The sequence below is a fragment of the Podarcis tiliguerta genome (assembly GCF_965153285.1).
Source record: "Podarcis tiliguerta genome assembly, chromosome: 3".
NCBI classification, from domain to species: domain Eukaryota; kingdom Metazoa; phylum Chordata; class Lepidosauria; order Squamata; family Lacertidae; genus Podarcis; species Podarcis tiliguerta.
The window spans coordinates 57,077,456-57,100,711 of record NC_139536.1 but is presented as its reverse complement, the minus strand read 5'-3'; the positions used below and the strand labels follow the sequence as shown (position 1 = coordinate 57,100,711).

Genomic DNA, 23,256 nt, shown 5'->3' with positions numbered 1-23,256 from the left:
TAAAGGCATGAATCAGGGAAGAAGCCATTAGTGATGTTGCTACCACATACTGTACACTGATCTCTGGAGTAATCAGAAAAATCTCTCATATCTTTCTTTCTATCTTTATAAATCTATATACAGTTGTACTTAGGTTGTCAAACGGCTTGGCTACGGAACAAATCAGCTCTTGAATGCTGCAAACCTGGAAGTGAGTGTTTGCAAACTTTTTTTGGAAGCCAAACATCCAACGCAGCTTCCGTGGCTTTTGATTGAGTGCAGGAAGCTCCTGCAGCCAATCGGAAGCTACGCCTTGGTTTCTGAACCATTCTGGGAGTCAAACAGACTCCTGGAATGGATTAACTTTGACAACCAAGGTACCACTCTATCTATCTATCTATCTATCTATCTATCTATCTATCTATCTACACACAAGGAGCTTTTGATTATAAAGTCAAAAGAAAGGTAAAAAACAAGGAGTTAGTGAAATGGATATAATTACAAATGGAGCATAAAAACACAACTTAAACCAATCTGGACCCTGTCATCAACATCAAGGGCCCTTCAGGTGTCTCTTCCGAAAGAGGTCCAGAGGGTGGCAACACAAGAATGGGCCTTTTCTGTGGTGGTTCTCTGTTTGTGGAATGCTCTCCCCAGGGAAGTTTGGTTGGCACTAACTTTAAAAATATGAACTCTTAAGATCCTCTACAGAAAAATCCATAGGTGAACTTCTTACCTGTTTTCCCAGTTGCCGTGCACAAATTGGACATGGCTCTGGATTCACTCCTCCAGTTGTTTTATCCTGAGACTATGGAAGTATTAAAGAAAACATTTTGGGTGAGCGAGTAAAAGTAAATTAATACTTAAAGTAATCTTACAAATGATTTGAAGCTGGAACAACTTTAAAGCCTGGTAAGTTTGGCAATTCATTATATAGGACCTGTTTGTAAGTATGTTAAAAATAAATCAATACCTGGAAAAATAAAAGCAATAGCTTGGATTCAAAGACTCATGTGTGTGTTAGTGCTATCCAAGTGTTCTTGTGCAAGCTTGTGGAAGACATCTTGCAGTGCAGTACCACAATTTACTTGGGATTACATTATTACAGTATAAGAAACATACAATACAAGCTGTAGCATACAAACTCCATTAATAAACTTGTGCAAAAAGAAAAATCTTTCCTGAATTGGGGTTACTTTCTCTCTCTCTCTCTCTCTCTCGGTCAACAGCCCTTCTGTAACCAGAAGGGCATATTTGGATTCAAGCCAGTATTTTTCAGGAGTTATAAAACTAAAAGAGAAAATGCTGTCTGAGATTCAGTGATCCGCTTTAGGATTTCTATGAGAGATATTGCTTAAAAAGAATTGTTTAAAGCACTATGGTTGATGAATGCAAACAACTCCATGGAAAACTTCCAAAAGGCAAACGGGGGTAATTCTGAGTCATGATTTTAAAATACAATCCAGACAATTTTAGGTGTGTCCAAGAGCTTGTGCAAGCCCAGTGGGACTTCTGTCTTTTTTATCATTTAGGCAACAGCCTGCTTCAGTATGGTTTTGAAACTTCCCTGAGAATTAGCTAGCTATGTAGTATGGTACGTTCATGTATATAAGAGGGAGAGAATGAATTCATTTTGTGCAAAAAATGGCTTGCATAGTTCTCATAACTATGATCTAAAAATTACAAAGCTGGCATTTAAGGAAGAATGAGATTTTTCCTTTTGTTTAATTAGAGCAGTTTGCAGTGATTCAAATCAGCAGAAAGTCCCAATTATGGGAAGGTTAGCAACTTGTATACAGTGGACGCTCGGGTTATGTTACCTTCGAGTAACGTAACTTTCGGGTTGTGAATGCGACAAACCCAGAAGTGTATACGTCCGGGTTTTGCTGCGCACACATGCGCAGAAGCGCTCTACGCACCTTGTGCATGCACAGAAGCGCTCAACTGCGCCACACACGTGCACAGAAATGGTGCATCTACTTAAGTAATTTTTGGGGTGCGAACAGACACCTGGAACGAATTAAGTTCGTGTCTGGAGGGTCCACTGTATAATTTAGAGCTATGAAGCACGGTCTGGAAGGTATCCTGCTTCTTGACATAGCTATACAAACATCTGCAGTAAGTATCTACAGCTATTTAAGGAGTCATAGTTTTGAGTCTATCCTGTACCCTTTAAATCCATACTGGACATACTTGAAAGAATGAGGTAAAATCTGCAGAACCTCAGCACAGCTTTTCTTGTCTCGGCTCCAAGAATCTCTTTGAGGATAATGCCAATGCAAAGTAGGAATCCCTGTTCCCTCATTTCTTTCTTTTAGATATTCAAACAATACACGGGAAGATTAAAGAGAAAATCCTATCTACAAGGTAATAGAGGGTTCCACGTGAATGTAATTTGGAAATGGTGCAAGTCAACCTTACCTTTTCTAAATTAGTGAGGTAGAGGAGCTGGCCCAGTTTCTTCTGAAGCTGTGATTTGGCAACTGCTTTGTCGTTCAGGAGTTTCACTCGATTTTGTTCTACCTAGAAAAGAAATGTAACCATTCAGTGATCATTAAGGCAATCTCTAGATATAATACAATAAACATATAATCCTGGTGTGCAAGTTATATCTAGTCCCAAAACAATGAAGAGATGCTACAAAAAGAACATTCAACAAACAGCAGGACTGAGGTTTTAAAGTCCTGTTTAGTGGCAAGCAGCAGTCCCAAATGGTGGCTTAATCAGCACTACTGTATTTCGGATACAATGCAATCTTGTCACCTCATGCGGCTCAATTATGTGAAGAACAGGATGGTTGGGTTTTGGCTCTTCCGGATGACGCACTCTAAATCGTTCTGTAGCCATGGCAAGCTCATCAATGGCAGACACGTGATCTCGGAGGACCATCCAATATTCATGAAGCAGCTGAAGGGAAGATAAAAAGATAATCAGCAGCAGCACGGTAGGCTGTGGTTAACAAATAATTTTGTGTCCCAGCACTCAGGATTTCAAAATAACACAAACAGAAAAAAATCTAATGGAAAATTACAGCTTTGCACTGTAAAATTACTGTACTTTGTAGTGCAAAACATATGTATACCCACCCACACAGGTACACAGAAGAAAGTTACAGTAAACTAGAAATTCTGTGTTAGCTATAAGTGGGAAAACCATCTATTTTCGCAAAACTAAGCACACTTCAATATGCACAATTCCTGGTTGTTATTGCTTTTAAAGGGTCCAAAGACAGAATAAAGAGCCTGCTTTCACAAAATAACTTGAAACATGGCAAAACTAGAGAAAATATAAGTCAATATTTTAAAGGTACAGTACTCTTAGCACATATATTATGTATATATCATTACAATGACCTAGGGAAGCCTGTGTTACTATCATCCCCAAACTGCAGCTATGGATCTAATGCTGTGACACTACCTCTTGCCTAAAGACTACTTAATTTCTGCTTAAAATGGGACTTAACCTACAGCTTCCTAGTTTACAATTCATTCTCTTAGCCAACAGCTATAGTTTGAGGAATAAAGAACTATATCAACTTAAAAATGCCTTCACAGGAATCAATTTTCAGTTTTTAAATGCTGCTGCCATGCAGCACAGAATACGAGACCTTGGTAGAGTTACCAGGTACAGTACTGCAGAGACTACATAGCCAAGTGAAAGTTTACTAATACTGGACAGATGGAAGATACAAATGCACAGCCTTTTTTTGTCACTGGTAACAGGTCTCCATATGTGTCCTCAAAGCAACCGTATGTGAAGAGACAATTTGTTCCCCACTAGCAACACTAGAAGGACATTAATGTCATAAATGGCTGATTAGCACCAGTAATTTGACTGCCTGTATGACAAAGCCTCCATCCAGCACTTAAGGGTTGAGACATGAGCAATGAAGAGCTGAGAATGGCATTTCAAAATGAGCCCTTTAGTTTAGAGAAAACTGCTTTGGGAGCATCTATAACAAAGAGCTCTGTGGTACATTAACCATTTTGTTGTGGCATACCCTTTCATTATTCAGAGCAGAACCTTTTGAGTACCGTATTTTTCGCCCTATAAGACGCACTTTTTCCCCTCCAAAAATGAAGGGGAAATCTGGGTGCGTCTTATGGGGCGAATGCAGGCATCGCGGACCTCTCCGCCAGCAGCGGGAGCGCTCCCGCTGCTGGCGGAGGGGTGCCTGCATGCCGAAGCCTGCGCGCGCTGAGCTCAGCGCGCCCAGGCTTCGCGGACCTCTCCGCTAGCAGCGGGAACGCTCCCGCTGCTGGCGGAGAGGTGCCTGCATGCCGAAGCCTGCGCGCGCTGAGCTCAGCGCGCCCAGGCTTCGCGGACCTCTCCGCTAGCAGCGGGAACGCTCCCGCTGCTGGCGGAGACGTGCCTGCATGCCGAAGCCTGCGCGCGCTGAGCTCAGCGCGCCCAGGCTTCGCGGACCTCTCCGCCAGCAGCGGAGGTGCCTGCATGCCGAAGCCTGCGCGCGCTGAGCTCAGCGCGCCCAGGCTTCGCGGACCTCTCCGCTAGCAGCGGGAACGCTCCCGCTGCTGGCGGAGAGGTGCCTGCATGCGGAAGCCTGCGCGCGCTGAGCTCAGCGCGCCCAGGCTTCGCGGACCTCTCCGCTAGCAGCGGGAACGCTCCCGCTGCTGGCGGAGAGGTGCCTGCATGCGGAAGCCTGCGCGCGCTGAGCTCAGCGCGCCCAGGCTTCGCGGACCTCTCCGCTAGCAGCGGGAACGCTCCCGCTGCTGGCGGAGAGGTGCCTGCATGCGGAAGCCTGCGCGCGCTGAGCTCAGCGCGCCCAGGCTTCGCGGACCTCTCCGCTAGCAGCGGGAACGCTCCCGCTGCTGGCGGAGAGGTGCCTGTTTGGGGGCTGGGGTCGGGGGAAGCTCGGGCTTCCCCAACCCCGCGCCTGGGGGGGAAATAATTTTTTTCCTTTATTTCCCCCCCAAAAAACTAGGTGCGTCTTATGGGACGGTGCGTCCTATAGGGCGAAAAATACGGTATATGTTACCCAACATATTTGGTTACGTATTTGCGCACTGAGACCATTTGCATTAAGTGCATCTCCACCCACCCAAAAGAAAACAACTGTGAACAGTGAAATCAAAAGATTATGAAATGCAAGGGGTCATGGTGGCCTGTGACAATTGCCTAACACAGCGATAAGAATATACATACTGATCTCACATATGAAATGCTGTGGTTGTATGTGCTATGTATTATTACCATCCTTATTCTTTATTGAATTATCATTGTATGAAATGATTATCTGTTAGGTAAAAGGTAAAGGTAAAGGACCCCTGGATGAAGAAGCAGAAGAAGAAGAAGAAGAGTAGTTTGGATTTGATATCCCGCCTTTCACTCCCCTTCAGGAGTCTCAAAGCGGCTAACATTCTCCTTTCCCTTCCTCCCCCACAACAAACAATCTGTGAGGTGAGTGGGGCTGAGAGACTTCAAAGAAGTGTGACTGGCCCAAGGTCACCCAGCAGCTGCATGTGGAGGAGCGGAGACGCGAACCCGGTTCCCCAGATTACGAGACTACTACACCACACTGGATGGTATGCTTTGGAACTGCTAGGTTGGGAGAAGCTGGGACAGAGCAATGGGAGCTCACCCCATCGCACAGATTCGAACCGCCAACCTTCCAATCAGCCAGCCCAAGAGGCTCGGTGGATTAGACTACAGCGCCACCATTATATATTGCTGTTTTATGACTCTTGTCATTGTAATTTTTGTAAGCAGCATGTTTTTGTGGAAAGGTTTACAAATAAATCAATCACTATGACTGTTACGCATGAGTTGTCTATATGCCTATCAACCAACCAACTCAAAATGCGCCTTATGTTCTGAACTTTTCACCATGATTTCTTCTTGCTGTTGTACCTTATATTCCTTTTTCCATGCTTCAAAAAGTTCCAAGAAGATGCTGCCCTCTTCAATTGCCTTGGCATCGATTCGATGAGCTTTGGCAAAAGACAATATAGCTTTCAAAGAGCGCTCAGTTTCACTTGCTGCCCAGAGACCTCTGCTTGTGGTAGGTAAGCGGTCATCAACCAGACCGTCTTCATCTTCTATCATTTCTTCAAAGATTGCCATCTGTCCCTTTACACTTAAATAATGTAGAAGAATTAGAGTAGTCATCATATCTGAAGTCCGTATGAATCTTAATAAAATCAAAGATAATAGGCAAACAAACGCTACAGTGCTTGATATAGTGACCTTATTTTAAAACTTATACCAATTCTCCTCACAAGAACACAGTGAAAGAGAGCATGATTCACCTGAGTTTCACACTCCCAAGAGGTGGAGCAGCTCTCAAAGAGAAGGAACCTTATTTCTATCCAGAAAGGATATAGAAGGTCACAGCAGAAACTGCTTTCTGATCAATGAAAGAAGTTTGCTTTCATCACAAGTGCAGAAAAAGGGAGAAAATCACTTACGTATGGGAGAAGAGCTTTGACTCATATTCTGTGAACAATTCATCAGCCTTACAGAAGACACAGCTGGAATACAAGATATTACAAAGAGAACCATTTAGAAGATCAATAAACAATTAAATTTTCCAAAGTTTGGTATCAGTATTCTTTCAATTAATAAAAAGATTTGGAAACTAACCCCACTGAGATGCCTAATAAGAAATATAACATGAGAATCAGAAAAATATATTTAGGTTTTTAAAAACTCAACAGGATCCACACAGTTGTGGGATATGTGTCTCATTATTAGAAGAAATGCTAATTGGAATCTCAGTGACAGAGGTGTAGGTGTTTTCACACCTACTTGTTTAGGGGCAACCTCACAGGGCGCAGATGGCAGATAGTGGCAGCCTCGATAACCTCTTTGGAAGGAGGGCCCTCCAGTTTTTTCACAGCCTCTCTCACACGTTTCTGGAATTTCTTCACTTCTTCCATTTGAGTTGTGAGCAGGTACTGAAGGCCTCTGCAGTCACGGAATCTAGCAAAAACAGGAAAAGTCAAAACTTTATTTTGAAATCACTGGATTGACTCACGGCCCATATACTGTATGCAACTTCTTCTGGCTGAATGGCATGAGGATGCAAACCTTACTTCAAATTTTTATCAGGGGAACAATCAGAACTGGCTATGTGGCTAACAGCTTGCAAACCATTTCTGCTTTTGACTTTTGGCAGAATGCAGAGCGATCTCTGTGAATTGCAGTTTTCTGAAAAGGCAGGTCAATGTAGAGCATACACCAATATATACTTTTAAGCAATCTGACACTCCCAAAGTGGGAGAACAATTGCCAGTGACCAAGCTGATATTTTAAAATATACATACAATTCTACTTATTCCTAGAAAATGGTGCTTTAAGAGCGAAATGATGTAATTTTTTTTAAAAAAATGTTACGCTGCAGAGCAAAAATAATTGCTAAAGAGATGAATGAATCCATAGACTATTATCTCAAACATAAAAATACACCTAATGCACAACTAAGATTTAAATCAACATAAAAGGGAACAGAAGACTTATATTTTTGAAAACCAATGTTGTATTTGGATACATCATTTGAAGCATTTTCAAATTTTAAATGATAGCCCAGATGTTTGCAAGCAAGCAGTGCCTGGGGCATGGTGTATGAGCTGTCACAAACTGAGTAAAACTTGAGAACTATGATAAGGAACATTACTTTGAAGCTGCTGACTTACTTGTCTGCCATAGAGAGTTTATTAGTTTGTTGTTTGTAGTTGCTAGTAAGATCATTTTGCACCCGTTGAACAAGCTCCTCATCAATAGCATATTGTATTGCTGACTGGATCACATCCAACCACCAAGGTGAATTGGAGCGCATCTAGGTGTAGAAAATAGGCCTATAAATACATGTGCAACATCTTGTGTGATAAAAAGACCTGCCTGAGAAACACACACTTCCTTGTGACTAAATACAAGACCAGCAGCTTTCTCCCAGGTAAATTCTGACACACTGCAGTCATCTTAGATAACTTCAAAACTGATTTTTAAATATAAACAATTGTTTAAGTATTTTCTGTTACTCTGTTTACCTATTTTTTTGTAGCATTTAAGACAGCGAGAGACAAATCAGTAGCTAGATTTAACAATGAAAAATAAATGAGGAATATTTGAAACTGTGGAAACAGTGCAATTAGGTGAGCATATCTCTTTAATGACATGAGTACTTTCCCCCTTTCTTCATATGTTACACCCCAAAATGAGGCTTAAAAGAGAAAGGCCTATTGTAGTGAATTATTTCCTAAGATCTTCCTTGAGGAGCTACATGTTAAAAACTGACATATTTTTGCCTTAAAGTTATTTTGCTTCTTAGAAAGAAAAGCAAGTCTCATCTGGACAACTGCTTTTTATTAGTTTTAGAGAAACAAAGCATCTCCAAGTGAAACACCATTTGTTTAAGGATTACAGAAATGACAAGACCCTTGATCATGCTGTTCCACACCTGGTATAAGCGATTGCTGAACTTACATTTGAAGAAACGAATGCAAATGTGATTCATTGAGGAAGTCACAGTGGATGTGTTTGGATGTTAAAATAAACCTTGGTTTAGAGTGTTGTGAATGAGCATAGGTAAGCCTCAGAAACTCGTACTCTCCCCTCCAATGCAAAGAGGAGGAAAGAGCTGGCTTCTTTTAAACTAGCAACTTGTCAGTTTGAATTAAACAAGATGCCAGGGATAAGCAAAAAGGGAAGTGAAACCTTCTGAACTCCTTGTGGCCATGCCAAGGCAGAAGGAGAATTGTGTGCAAGCCCCAGGCTCATTCACATCACAGTGTTATGCCTGAACATAGCCATCAGTGTTCATTATCATCCCAGCGCAGTGTCTCATAGAGTACAGCAGCAGAGTGTCAGACTAGACTCAGAAGGATCAGCCATGAGCTTGAGCCAATCATGCTCTTTTATCCGCCTGGCCTTTGGCTTGGAGCCAATCTGATTCCCTCCCTCCCTCCCCTTCTTTTTTCTTTTCCTTCTCCTCCTGCGATGAGGCTACATTTTAATATTTTAATGTTCCATTATTTTAATGTTGTATTTTACTTTTGTTTTTAAGTTGTAATCATTCATCTTGTTTTTATTATTGCTTGTAAGCCGCTCTGAGCCTGGCCTTGGCTGGGCAGGGCGGGGTATAAATAAAAAATTATATATTATATTATATATATCCACTGTCAAGTGTGAAGTAAATTAGCCTAAGATGGAATGAGCTCCTTGGAGGAACAGAAAAAATCTGTGACAAAGAAAATTTGCTTTATCTATTTTATTTGGGCAGTTCCAAAGTTTTATAACATTTGCATGTACTGAAGCTGTTAACTTGTATATTCACAGGTCAATTCATGCATCTTAAATGTTTTGGACAGGAGTGAGGCAGAGAGAAACGTGAACATACATTATTCCGTAGAAACTCTGTGGAGTTTCTACGGAGAACAATGCATTGGTTGTATCTAAAACTGGCATGCACATTTTAATTCACATAACAGGACTTTGCCTTCCTCTCCTCCCTCCCTCCCTGCACCCACAAAAATCTGCTCTGGAGCAAACTTTTGAAGGCATGAGTGGGGCTGCAGGGAGCAGGAGAACCACAGAGTGTCCTGTTGTATGGGCAGAAATTCACCTGCACTGTGGAAGTCTGTTGCATTAATGGAACTGCAGCATTGGATATAACCCACTGAAGGCCAATTTTCTAGAACTCCATTTCTGATCCACCTTGTTGCAGTAGGGAATCTTTTCATGGGCACATTTTTAGAGATTTACAGTGGTACCTCAGGTTACATATGCTTCAGGTTACAGACTCCGCTAACCCAGAAATATTACCTCGGGTTAAGTACTTTGCTTCAGGATGAGAACAGAAATCGTGCTCCAGCGGCGCGGCAGCAGCAGGAGGCCCCATTAGCTAAAGTGGTGCTTCAGGTTAAGAACGGACCTCCAGAACGAATTAAGTACTTAACCTGAGGTACCACTGTATACAAATCCCACATATCTCACATATCATCAAAAAGTAAGTCAAAAATATTACTAAAATCTTACTTTCTTCTGGAGTTCATGGATTGTCTGTAGCACTGGTTGCAAAGCCTGGTGGGCTTCAGAAACTTCTGCGTTTGATTTGCTCATATAATGTTGACGGAGTTGCTCACACTGTTTTTTAAATGATAGAAAGAGAAAGACACCAAACACTGAAATACTTACAACACTGTTAGTTAATAGTTGATACATTATTACCACTGAATGTAGATGAAATAGAATACTATGTTTTTTAGAAGAGTGTTAGGCCATTTTTAATTACTTTCACTCTCCAGAAAGGCCACAACATAAATTGCTATACCAAGCTAGAATCACATATGAACACAGCTGCTACCTACAACAAAATCTACAGAAGGACTCAAGAGACATTTGTGTTGAGATTCCTGCATCACAGGTGGGTTGGACTAGATGACCCTCAGGGTACCTTCCAACTCTATGATTCTATGGGCAACCCACAGTAAGTAAGACCAACCAACCATAGGGAATATTTTCTTTGAAAGCCATATTTCAGTCAGGACTGCCCTTATCCCTAGAACATAGAGAAACTTACACAGCTTTTCTAAACAGAACGGATATTCATGTTTATCTGGAATATTGCAAGTTTATTTGAATATCATCAACAACAGACATAACTTACTAGTTCTGGACAACAATGAAATATTACTTTGCCCATAACACTTATCTGGATAATTACCTTTAACATTGTGAATTTCAACTCTGGGCAGAGATTCTGTCTATCACCTTGTTAGTGCTAGTATATATTAAGCATTAAATGTTTTAGTGGCATCAGCAAAATAAACTAATATTAAGGTATATAAAACCCTTAATTCCTTGGGACCAGTTTATTTAAGAAATTCACCTTGCCCCACATGTGCCTATTCAATCACTTTGATCTGCAGAACTACACCTTTTGCAGTCCCATAAGCTGCCTGTTGCGCATTTGTGATCGAGTTTTTCCATGTGTGGCACATGCCCTGGAATTCCCTGGCTACTGACATTAAGAAGGCATCATTACAACTACAACATATTTAAAACACATGCTGAAAACTCTCCCATTTTAGCAACCCTATCAAGAAACATCTGTTTTAAAGTTTTGTTGATTTTTTTTTTTTAAAAATCATTAAAGGTAAAGGTATCCCTGCCCGTACGGGCCAGTCTTGACAGACTCTAGGGTTGTGCGCCCATCTCACTCTATAGGCCGGGGGCCAGCGCTGTCCGGAGACACTTCCAGGTCACGTGGCCAGCGTGACATTGCTGCTCTGGCGAGCCAGCACCAGCGCAGCACACGGAACGCCGTTTACCTTCCCGCTAGTAAGCGGTCCCTATTTATCTACTTGCACCCGAGGGTGCTTTCGAACTGCTAGGTTGGCAGGCGCTGGGACCGAACGACGAGAGCGCACCCCGCCACGGGGATTCGAACCGCCGACCTTTCGATCGGCAAGCCCTAGGCGCTGAGGCTTTACCCACAGCGCCACCCGCGTCCCTAAAAAAAATAAAATAAAAAAATCATTAGCTTATGCATATTTATTTTTAATTGGGTTTTTGTGCCACATTTTATCTTTACATTGCTTGGAGATATATATATCTATATTTATATCTATCTATCTATCTATCTATCTATCTAAAATCAAGCCATTTATGAATTTTCCAAATAAAGTCAATAAATAACGCTCCTTTGTACAACCTGAAACATTACTCAGGCAATTGTAGTAGCTAGCAAAGGATGATAAAAGAAAGAACTTGCCAGCGTTTGAGGGTGTGCCTAGCTGGCTCTTCTCTATCAGCAATCAACTGAAGGTAGAACAGCCTCACCTAAGCAAGACGAAAACTTACCAGCCTCCTGAGTGGATGCCATCATTTTAAGTGTGAATTTTCATGCAATCTTGCCTTCAAATCATTGTTCCTATCCAAATGGACTTGCTTGTTATCCCTCTTAATTCTTATTCAAATATAACGCTACAACTATTGCCACTAATTCCCACTCTGTGTTCCAATTCTACAGTTTGTTCTTCATTAAATGTCACATCCTTGTTTTCATCATCTGTGAAAAGTTACTTGGTCAGCTTCAAAACATCTGATCTATTGGTATTCATTCTTGCCTTGCTAGTTTTTCAGCTTCAGTTATCCCAGCCAAACTGTTCCTAAAGGCAGTCCTTTAAAAGTACCGATCAATTCAATTAGCTTCAACTTCACAACCATAAACTCTTTCTATTATTATTAATAGCCCAGCACAGTTAGTGGAGGTTTGAGAAGAACTGCATTAACTCTACAACAATAGCCAGGATAAGGTTATGAAGAAGTTAAGCACAGCAGTCTCCATAAGGAAACTATTCATTTGTTCTTGCAGCTTGTTACTGGCAGTTTTGACCTTGAAAGTGCACTACAGCTGCATCTGGAAAGATATGGCAAACATGGAATTTCCTTACATTTGACCTTAGGATTGTAAGTATTTCTTTAAGAGGCATCGAAGCTATCCTGTAACAAATTACATTCTTTTATAAATTCTTTTGCAGGAAGTATTCCTAAACACACCAACGTGCGCACAGTGTACAATCACCTCTTCTTGAAGCCTGCTATCGCGCAAAGTGGGTGATATCCCAGGATGCTCTCCTGCCAGAAGCTCCATCAAGTTGTGGGTAGAATGAAGTCTCTGCGTTTGTCAATAAAAAAGGCAGCAGTGATTAAGTTTGACGTATGGTGACAATTACGAACAATAAGCAGTTTAAAACGGCAGTAAAATCCCCACAGAAACATGAACATATTACCACATAGAACTACCGTATATACTTGTGTATATAAGCTGGAAAAAAACCCTCAGCTTATACTCAAGTGAGGGTCCCATCCGAGCGCATTTACGATAGCGGCAAAGGTGGTGGAGGAGGAACGAGCAGCCTTTTCGGGCTGCTCCTTCCTCCTCCTCCGCTGCTGCCCCGAGCCTCTGCCTCTCGGCAGCACCCTAGGTAGGCAGGGGGACGGGAGGGGCTGGGGAGGGAGAGGTTTGTGGTGGGGTGAACCAACTTATACTTGAGTCAATAAGTTTTCCCAGTTTTTGGTGGTAAAATAAGGTGCCTCGGCTTATATTTGGGTCAGCTTATACTCGAGTGTATACGGTAAGTAATCTTCTACACCCACATCTCAAAGTTATGGCACTATACACTTATTCATGTTATGCAGAAAAGGACAGGTGACTCCCCATGTATGTAGGGGTTACATTCCAAACCACCACGCACATACGTGAAATTGTGTAAGCAGCCTTCGAAGATTCAAAAAACAGCTGAGTGTCATGTCTTGTACAGTACTTTGAAAAGCTCTCTGCAAGATCTATGTGGGCAAGTAGGGTCAAAAACATACTGAAATTATGTGTTTGGCTGGTGGGCATCTCTGTCCCACTGTTAAACTTGGTCCACTGGCCAGATCCTGTTCTCCTGTAATAGTGTAATAAACTGACTCCTGTACATTATAGAACTATAGATGCCCACAGGTATTCCATAGTGAGGCTTTAAAAAAACAACACCATCACCAGCTGAAAGGCCTAGCTCACTGTTTACATTGTTCATCTGGTACCATAGATGGAGTATTACTGTTCACAATATTTATATCCTGGTCTTCCATACTTCCAGGGTGCTAAATAATTATGAGATCCTTGTGAAGAAATCGTAGTTTTTACTGGCAGTATACGCACTAGTTGCAACCCAATGCTTGCCCAGCACCTGCCTATTCGTGTGAAGTTGGATGTAACACTATTTCAAACAGAGAAATTAGTTTTCCTCTTATGGATAGATTGAACTAAACTGATACAAAATATAAGATGGCTCCTAAATATCAGAATATATGCCTGGTGACAATGATGATTTTTGAAAGTTGACAACATTACCAGATCTCTCTTGGCAAAAGAGGTTGGTACTTGATGGCTGATCTGGTGATCAATCTTTTAGCTCATGAACAGACATAAAAGCCAAGAAAAAGGCAAAAAAAGTTCCACAAAATTTCTGTACTAGTTTAAAGAGTACCTTCAGAGATTATGCACATACTTGCAATGAATCTGTTTTGAGCTTCTCTTTGTGCTCTTCAGAGGAACGCAGCACCTCTCTATACATATCTGCTGCCAATGCATATTCACCTGAAAAATTAGCATATTTCAGACTGGAGTATTGGGATTTCTGTCTTTCAAATGTCTAATTATCTACAACTGTACACACAGTGCCATCAGGATTTCTTAGTAAGCACTTTAATTAGAGACATCTATGCTGCATAAACAAATTATAACTGAAAAGGAGTTGGAGAATAAATTTCCAACTGTGAAAACAAAGCTAAAACGCAGAATTCTATTACTACCACCGTGATTTTTCATTCCAGGGAAGCAAAGGCAATGGGAACCCTCTACCCACCCTGGAAATGGAAGATACAGACACTTTCTATGTCTGTTCCCAAACAGAAATAATTCCCTATTTCCAACACTTAGAAACATCACTGTAAAGTATTATATTAAATTGTTTGGCTATTTACATATGGACAGAGACAGACCGGCAAACCTATTGTAGCATTAAGATCAAAACAGAAAAATTGTGTATGCAGCCACTGATAAAGTTAGCATATTTTTAAAATGTTGCAAAAAATATTTTTTGAGATAAGAGATATAAAATAAAACTGTATTTAGTCACTATTCCCTGTTAGATTCAAGTACTTCTTATGCTGATGCAGAGTTATGTGCTGGGTCACCAGAATTTTGAGCGGGCCTGAAAAACTGCCCTCCTCTTTGCTGACTGCTTGAAAAAGGCATGCAAGTATTTCCTCAGCTGCAAAGTTCATTTCTGATTAAATTTCTCTTCCTGCATCTTGGTGTACCAATCTATCTTGAAGTAATATTTATAAAACTGAAAAAAGCAGTGACTTACACCTCCTAACCTTACACAGACTTACAATTCTGCAGCTTTGCTTGCAGCTAGTACAAATGTCATTTCTTGAGTATCCTGAACATACACATTTTCCTTTAGGATTTACCAGTAACTCTACTAAAGAAATGCCTAAACACCTGGGCTGGTACTTAACTAATTAAGATACAACTAACAGATTCCACAGGCAGTCCAATTTAGTTTGGTGCTCAGAGCCAAGGGATATTCGTAGCTAGTAAGTGGCTAGATACAGAGGCTTATATTTTGCTTAGAGGAATCTGAGGCAAAACAAATCAGCCCTTTGGATTTAGTCTGAATTAACCAAATAGTAAAGAACTCTCTCTCTTTCTCTCAATCAATATAAATAAAATATCTTTGCAATTAACCTCAACACGGGTTACTGTACTCATAAGAACTGCACCAAACTATTATGAGCCAATTTTACCTTTAATAATATGAATACCAGCTAATCCATTCAAAGCACACACCAGTTGCCTATGGACTTCCTCGCATTCTGTTCGACATTTTTTCTGTAGTGATGTTAGAAGCTCCTCCATTGTCATTGTGCTGGAACAGAGACCCAAAGCATGAAGTGCAGGCATTCAATATGCATCAGAAGTCATAAGGCCACCTTTTCAAGAATGTACTTTTTATAACAATAATAAACCGAAAGGACTAGCAACTGGTATAATTCAAAAATGATGCTGTTCTACTGCTATTATTTAATATTTTTACTGAATATATTCCATTTAATATACAGAAAAAATAAGGATACAATCCTTGCCTAGATGCCTTGTAGTCCACATTATATGCAAAAGTGTGGTGAGAGACTATAATGACTGACTTGACATGACCAAGTAACATGACCTTAGTGACACAACAAGTAGTGGAATCACACTGCTAGCCTACAGGAGAGGGGGACAAGTACGGTAACTGCAGTTGGGATTGCTACCCTGAAGAAGGGTCTTCTCCTTTTCCCCCAGTCCATGCTGCTCAAGGTCTCATGATGCCATTGGCCAAGCCAAATAATCTTCGTTATTTGACACACAGCCCCAAACTCTCCACTGGACCTGCTATGCCGGCCCATGGAAAAGGGAGAAACACTTTAAAAACATTCCAGTCTGGGCTTGTTGATGGTGACAACATTCAACTCAGCTGCTTGCTTTTTTAAAAAATTTAAATAGTGTGGACAGTACACTGCTATCTCATAATCTGATGAAAAGTGGAATGAGAAGGAACAGAAACCTGAAGGCGGCTTCCAGGTCGACGCACCCTAACAGAGAAGCAGATTGTTCTAAGAATATAAGAGGAGCCCATCTGGACCGGAGCAAAGGCTATCTAGTCTCGCATTCTGTTCTCACTGAGCCAGCCAGATTATCTATGAAGTCCACAAGCAGGATATGAGCGCAACAGTACTCTCATGTTCACATTCCCCAGGCACAATACAGGATCAGAGCGGGAGAAACAGAGAAAGTAGCCATTGTTCACTGTCAGGTTCAAATTGTAATAATAAATAATAAATGCCAATTTCTAAAAAACATGCTGTGAGGAAAAGGATATATATTTAACAAGAGGCAAAGAAACCTGATGTCATTCTATATCTAAACCAAGAGACTGGTCCAGGCTATTATGTGGATAAAAGACAACCTGGGACCCCCAGCTTCACAGAGGGCAGGATAGAAAATCAACAGTGAACTAGCTTGCTAACCTGATAGAGACGATGGGTTCATTGTTTCTATTATTCAGAAGCTCTAGCACTGTGTCATGGACACAGAAGTAAAAGGATACCCACATGTAATTTCAACCATTTGTTGTAAAAATGGAGTATTGCTCTCAGACAAGAAGAGCTTAGAAACAGATTCTTTTTCTGCAGTCCTTTTTATGGGTGCTACTTGTTTTGTTACTGTACTCCTCCTTTACTGAAGTGGCTATGTTGCTGCTACCCATGAATATTCCACTGAATATAGGTTGCTAGGACAGATAAAACCCTTCAGTTAAAATTAAAGCTGCTTTATTTCACCGACACATTTCCTGAACTTGCTGCATCAACTTAAACACTAAAGAGTTAGTTTCAATATTCTGCTCCCAACACAAGCTAGTATTTCTAGGCTGTGATAGTATGAATAGTCAACATCAGTTGCCATACTGTTATGCTATTTCTTCTCACAGCAGAGTATAGAAACATGTAATCTGCAGAGTTGAAAAGGATTAATCAATCAGTACTATTATTTGTTGGTTGCAGATCAAAATGTGAATTTCAATTGGTGGTGTGTGCAGTAAAAGATTCAGCACTGTTCGATTTATGGTAAACAAATAGTCTTGAGTCAAGAGCAAAGACCAAACAGGCCAATGGATCCCAACTACAGTTAGGCTAAACCTATCTGCATGGTCTAAATCTATTTATTTATTTGCTCAGTTAGTTGTCTCAGAATACTTTAAGTTAAAGATAATTAAAATTAAAAGATTTGATATCTTTTCATTCATAGCCTTGGATCAAAAGCTGCTCTTTTGCAAGCAAAGGGCACCTCTGCTTCCTTCTTCACTTTCCACTAATTTCCCCTTCCTACTACAACCTCACTTGCACTTTGTTGATGCAAGTCACAATGATTAAAAACATGGAGTGGGATCTTAGTTTTGCATATTATCTGACATTTGAACCTCAACAACTATGTTTAATGTTCCATCAGGTGAGGTAACAAGACCACAGCAGGTTGCACACATGTATGTATGTCTTGCTCTGTATGCAGAATATACAGGGTATTTTCAAACGCTGTCTTATAAGTATAAATTCAACTTCACAAGTACTCTGCTATTTCTAGAGTCACTGCCTGAAATACGAAGTCCAAATGAATAACAAATGGCTTTCTGTTTCATATACCAAACTGGTGAATTTCACTCACCAACTGACTTTAGAGTAACTACAGAAAAAGCCCAACCTTTACATTTCAAAATTGTAAGTCTACCCAGAAATAAGCCCCACTGACCCATGTACATCAGTATAAGAGTCCCGTAATTATGAGAGGTCTAGAGTCACTTTAAGAATAAATGTAATTAACCTTTTCTGCAGTGGGAGGAATTCTCCACGTACAGCTTGCGGGTGACAGCAGGCCTGCCTCAAGCGCAACAAAGGGTACAGAATGGAAGCAACTGTCCTCCGATCCAAGCTGCTAAGTTTGAGGGACCAATCAGAAATCTTCCTGAGTTTTGCCAGAGCATCCTGGCAGCAGACCTCATGCTGGCGATGATAAAAGTGTCTCTCCACAGGAGAAAAATAGAGCCAGTGTGTATCTTCTGTCTGAGCAGGGATCTGAATCTAATAATAAAATGAAACGACAAATGAGTAACTCAAGTATTGGGTGAAAAATGTTGTCTATGAACATATTCTTAGAACTTGTGTGTTTACTTGGTCAATCACGTCCTTCTTTGCTGACCTCCACATTATCTTGGCAATGAAGTTGTAGAGAGGCTGTGTGTTTTTCCTGCAGTATGGTCGATACAGAAGCTGATCCCACCAATATTTGACCCAGTAAGGATCAGCTCCAAGGAACAGTACTAATCCATATAAATCTATGGCAAAGGAATAGAACATTTTACTGCATGCAAGAAATACCTTAAAAAAAAAAAGCTTATACACAATTCAACTTAGCGAAGCCTGACAAGTTAAATTGCTTTACGCTTGCTTTTTGGGGGGAGGAGAGATCAAACTTGGGTGCTGCGTATACAACCAAATCTTTGTGAAAGCTTAAAATAAGCAGTACATTCCCTTATAAGTATCACACAGAGTCCACCAGCAATTTCAAAGCACTGACATTTTTCAAAATCTAGGCTTCAATCACAAATGTAAATTTTATATGGAAGTTCATGGAAGGACAGTTTCCAGTTTCCTCCCAATTCTTAGGAGGCTTTCCTGAACAAGGATTACTGCATGGTGGCAATGATAGAGGGTAGAAAATTTCCCAGTGCTTAAAAAAGTATTTTTGTTGTTGCCGTTTCTTAAGTTTATTACTAAAAACGAATAGATGCCAATTGTAAATGCAATTATTAGGTGCTCATAATCCAGTGTTGGCCAAACTTGGGTCTCCAGCTGTTTTTTTGGACTACAACTCCCATCATCACTAGCTAACAGGACCAGTGGTCAGGGATGATGGGAATTGTGGTCTCAAAACAGCTGGAGACCCAAGTTTGGCCAACACTGTCATAATCTATAATACTGCAGATCAAAAAGTTGGAGTTCATCCTGTTTTAGAGAAGGTCCCACTTCCCTTGATCAATGAAGTTCACACTTTGCGAGTAATCCTGGAAACTGGATACACAGGCAACAGGTTGTTGCTGAAACTATGTTTGCATAGCTTTGGCTAGTATGTCAACTACATCCTTTACTTGAGGTACGAATTTGGCCATGGCAACACATGCCCTAGTTAGTAGAACCTGGTGCCATGCAATGAAGCTGAATGTCAGAAGATTCATGAGAAACAAAAGGTAGCATTTCTTCATACAGCACCCAACTTAACTCTGGAATTTACTACCACAAGATGGAGTCTTAAAAACAGGGTTAAACCCATGAAATATAAGGTTATAAATGACTACCTGCCATGTACCTCTAGTACTGGAGGCAGTATGCCTCTGAATAACAGTTTCTAGGGAACACAAGTGGAGAAACTGCTGATGTGCTCATGTCCTGCTTGTGAGCATCCCATAGGCATCTGGTTGGCTACTGTGAAAATAGGATGCTGGGCTCTACATACATTTGGACTATTGCAGTTGGTCCAAAATGCTGCAGCCAGAATGCTAACTGGAGTAGCTGATGAGGAGCGTGTGACTCTGATCACAACAAATGAACTGATTTCAAATTAGTTTCCAAGCCCAAATCAAAGTAGGGCTGCTTTTGACCATTAAAGTCCTAAATGTCTTGGCATCAGTGTACCTGAAGGACTGCCTGCTCCAATACAAACTTGCCTGGGCATTAAGATCTGCAAATGAGGTCACTGTCTGTATCTCACCAATGTCATAGGTACATTTGGTGGGAACATAAGAGAAGACCTACTTGTAGGTACAGTTAGAACTGTTTTTTGTTTTTTTGTGCTGCTTTTTTCTTTGTTATGTGATTTTTAAGGTGTATTTTAAATATGCTTTAGTTTGCACTTGATGGATTCTCTTTTATTATTAGCTGTCTTGAACAATATGCTGTTGGATAGCCAGGACACAAATATTCTGGATTTTAAAAAAAGAATTGCTTTCTAGAAGGGAGTTTGGACCAAAATACCCTTGCCATTACTGCATGCTTGTTGATATAGACAGAAGATTAGCTATACTATTCACCTTCCAATCCTCGTTGCACTGGTGTGCCACTGACACACCAGCGATTGATTCCACTCAAACGGAGAGCCATTTCTGCAGCCTAATAAAATATTATAGAAAATATAATTAAAGCCCATGACTACTAGGAACAACCTCATGCTTAGCCCAAGAATATTAAGCAATACTAAGGGTCCACCTGCCACCACGCTTTCTAAATGTACTTCCTACATGACTTGAATGGCAAGGATGAATACCACAATGGTAAGTGAAGAATAACTGCTTTAGGAAATTGACGAGATGGTAGTTCCCCACCTTTCTATTTCATCCCCCTATAGAGACCAACCAGTAGAAAGAGTTCTAGTGAAAAATGCTCAGCTGGAATATCCCAACAACCTGCACTGTCCACACTGCTATGGCTCAGTTTTGTGAACAGGGAAGAGGTGAAAAAGGCTGAACATTTGAGCAATGTAAACTGAAGTATTGAGACAGCATTCCATTTCTATTTTCCTACTCAGGTGAGTTCCTGGCCTGCCATCATTACTGCATCTTGCCATCAGAACAAAGCCCCTTATATTCACAGACAAGGTGTGACTACTTTTCCATAGCTTCTCGTTTCTTCAAACTGGAATACTTTTACTCATTGTTCCAATTTCCTACACTCCATATCACTGCAATTCAGCCTCCCCTTCCTTTCTTCAGCAAGCCTGCTTCTGGAACCCATTCCCCTCATTCCCACTGTCATCTGGGTTCTTTCCTTCACTCTACTTTACAGATGCCTATTCATTTGTACACATGGCGGTCCTCAGTAAAACTGAACAGCTATCTGATCTGAATGAGGATACACCCATTGTGGGTGTGTTCCAACATCTCTCTCTCTCATTCCGATCCATACACAACACACACCGAGAGAGAGAGAGAGAGAGAGAATGAGAACATCACATTGTTACCGTTCAAAAGATTAGCTGTTCAAATATGCAATGTCATCCACCAAGAAATTCCTTTACTGGAGGTGAGCAGGTATTCACAGCAGTATCGCTTTGCAAACAGCTGAAATGGTCCTGCTTAATATTTCTTAATGTCAATAAAGACCGTTTTACAGCTTCTAGACCCAAGGGCAGACACTCTGCCTGTTTAGATAGGCACTGAAACAGACTAACATCTTGCTTTCAACTATCAAGCAGTGTAATATACATGATGACCTAGTTCTTTAAACTGTCAGAATACATTGTGTTAAGAGATTAAATTATAAAAAAGTACTAAGCTTCATAGCAAGTCAAACCTCCGGCAGATAAAACATTTAGTAACACCTCCAAGGGAAACTATATTAGTCACTTCAGAAGAATAAATGTTAAGGTCAAATTTATATGCCCGCGTGTTAAAAGGGTATACAAGTAGGCTCTTTCATTTGCTTTTATGTTGTACATGTTCAACAGGGTCATACCCAAGCAACTCATGTTCATTCTCACCTTTGCAGTGGTGCATTCTACCATCTGTGCTTCATCCAGGCAAATTCTCCACCACTCCACAGCTACCAAGGGACTTGGGATAGCCATATAACGCTTCTGGTTCCTGAAACGGCGTCCATCTTCACTATTACTGTGAGGAATGTCCACATAGTTCAGTTCACTACGAAGGACATCATATGTGGTGATCACTACTTCCTGCTCTGCCAAGATGTGAGGCTGCAAGAAACCATGCTTCTTCACTCCTTGATAAACCTGCATAAATTTGGGCACAATGCACATGAGAGAAAGCATTGACAATTAAATTGAGGGAGGGGGAGAGACACAGAACACTGAGAAGCTGAAAATTTTCTGCCTTGCAAGAGGATTTTAACACTATGATGACAGCTTTATTCACAGTTAAGCATGCTGTGGTTAAAAAATGTAGGTTCTCTGTAACTTGGCTCTCAAGTTTCATGACAGAAATGATTGCTAAATCAAGAACTGACTACTTTAGAAACAAAGATTTACAAGAAATAATCTTTTTCAGAAGATAAGAGGAAGTTCTGTGACAAAAGGAGAAGTATTTGCATGAACAATTTTGTTGGATACAGTCCTTGATTTACAGTGGCATTTTTTTCCTTGTTGATTTTAAATCACTGATTTAAATTGTCTTAATATAAATCAAACTATCCTGCAAAAAAAAATCTTAAGGATTACTACCAATATCAAAATGTACTGAAATGCTGGACATTTATTTTAACAACTACCCAGGAGTGAAAATATTTTCATTTTACTCACTTAATAACTGCATTTGCTACACTCTGCCTCAACATAGTATGCTTCCCCTATTGGTTGCTGTGAAACAACACCTTTTCTTACCAACACTCGAAGAGAAGATGATCTCACGTGCCTGTTAATCTCATCAACCCACTGGTGGCAGATAGAACTTGGAGAGATTATCAGAGTAGCTCCTGTTGGAACTGGTTTCATTGCTACAAGGCAATGGGGACAGTAAAAGGGCTTGATCTTTAGATTTTCTTCTTTGTAGTTCACACACTCAGCATGCTGCCACAGGTGGCAGTTCAGGCACTGCACACGGGCCTTATAGTCAACCAAGCCAAGCTCACCACATATGCATTCAAAGCGATAATCAGAAGTATTGAATGGAAAAATAGAACCAGGATGTGGTACAAAAATGCTAGTGTGTTCTTGAGAGGCTGGAGACTGGTCTTCTGAGTTGTCTTGCTGCTCTTCAGCTTCATCATCTTTTTTAGAAATGTCAGTAGAATATGTTTTGTTTTTTGAAATAAGCATATTTTCTTGCAAGTCAGCAGTTCTATGCAGAGAATCTTCTTTCATTATCCAGCCCTTGGGATCTGGTTCTGATTTTGTATTATCTTTGCTTCTTGTACAGTAATCATGCTCTTCTGCTGTGATGTCTACTGCCTGAGATAGTTTAAGGTCATTTGGATAGGACATGCTCTCATCTCCCAATTCTTTGGTTTCATTCTTATTTTCTGGTGATTTTTTCTTCTGAACCCTATCTGAAGTTTTTATTTTCTAAAACAAACAAACAAACAAATAAAATAAATTTATTTTGCTTTTTAGCTTCATAAAAACACTCTGGATTAAATCAAACACTTCATTAAGAGGCA

At 40.6% G+C, this 23,256-nt stretch overlaps 1 protein-coding gene across 2 annotated transcripts in view; it reads right to left on the bottom strand.

Annotated features, from left to right (window-relative positions):
- The window catches only part of SHPRH (SNF2 histone linker PHD RING helicase), a 42,020-nt gene that overhangs the window by 6,000 nt on the left and 12,764 nt on the right, over nucleotides 1–23,256 (bottom strand). For both annotated transcript variants that reach the window (XM_083434728.1, XM_083434729.1), the window contains exons 9-24: nucleotides 22,481–23,161; nucleotides 21,623–21,874; nucleotides 20,178–20,256; nucleotides 18,262–18,425; nucleotides 17,915–18,171; nucleotides 15,304–15,425; nucleotides 13,998–14,086; nucleotides 12,524–12,616; nucleotides 9,973–10,080; nucleotides 7,632–7,774; nucleotides 6,745–6,918; nucleotides 6,405–6,467; nucleotides 5,848–6,073; nucleotides 2,743–2,886; nucleotides 2,401–2,502; nucleotides 716–787 (exon numbers count right to left, since the gene is read on the bottom strand). In XM_083434728.1, the coding sequence (XP_083290854.1) occupies nucleotides 716–787; nucleotides 2,401–2,502; nucleotides 2,743–2,886; nucleotides 5,848–6,073; nucleotides 6,405–6,467; nucleotides 6,745–6,918; nucleotides 7,632–7,774; nucleotides 9,973–10,080; nucleotides 12,524–12,616; nucleotides 13,998–14,086; nucleotides 15,304–15,425; nucleotides 17,915–18,171; nucleotides 18,262–18,425; nucleotides 20,178–20,256; nucleotides 21,623–21,874; nucleotides 22,481–23,161 (2,769 nt within the window). The remainder of the gene's footprint in view (nucleotides 1–715; nucleotides 788–2,400; nucleotides 2,503–2,742; nucleotides 2,887–5,847; nucleotides 6,074–6,404; nucleotides 6,468–6,744; nucleotides 6,919–7,631; nucleotides 7,775–9,972; nucleotides 10,081–12,523; nucleotides 12,617–13,997; nucleotides 14,087–15,303; nucleotides 15,426–17,914; nucleotides 18,172–18,261; nucleotides 18,426–20,177; nucleotides 20,257–21,622; nucleotides 21,875–22,480; nucleotides 23,162–23,256) is intronic.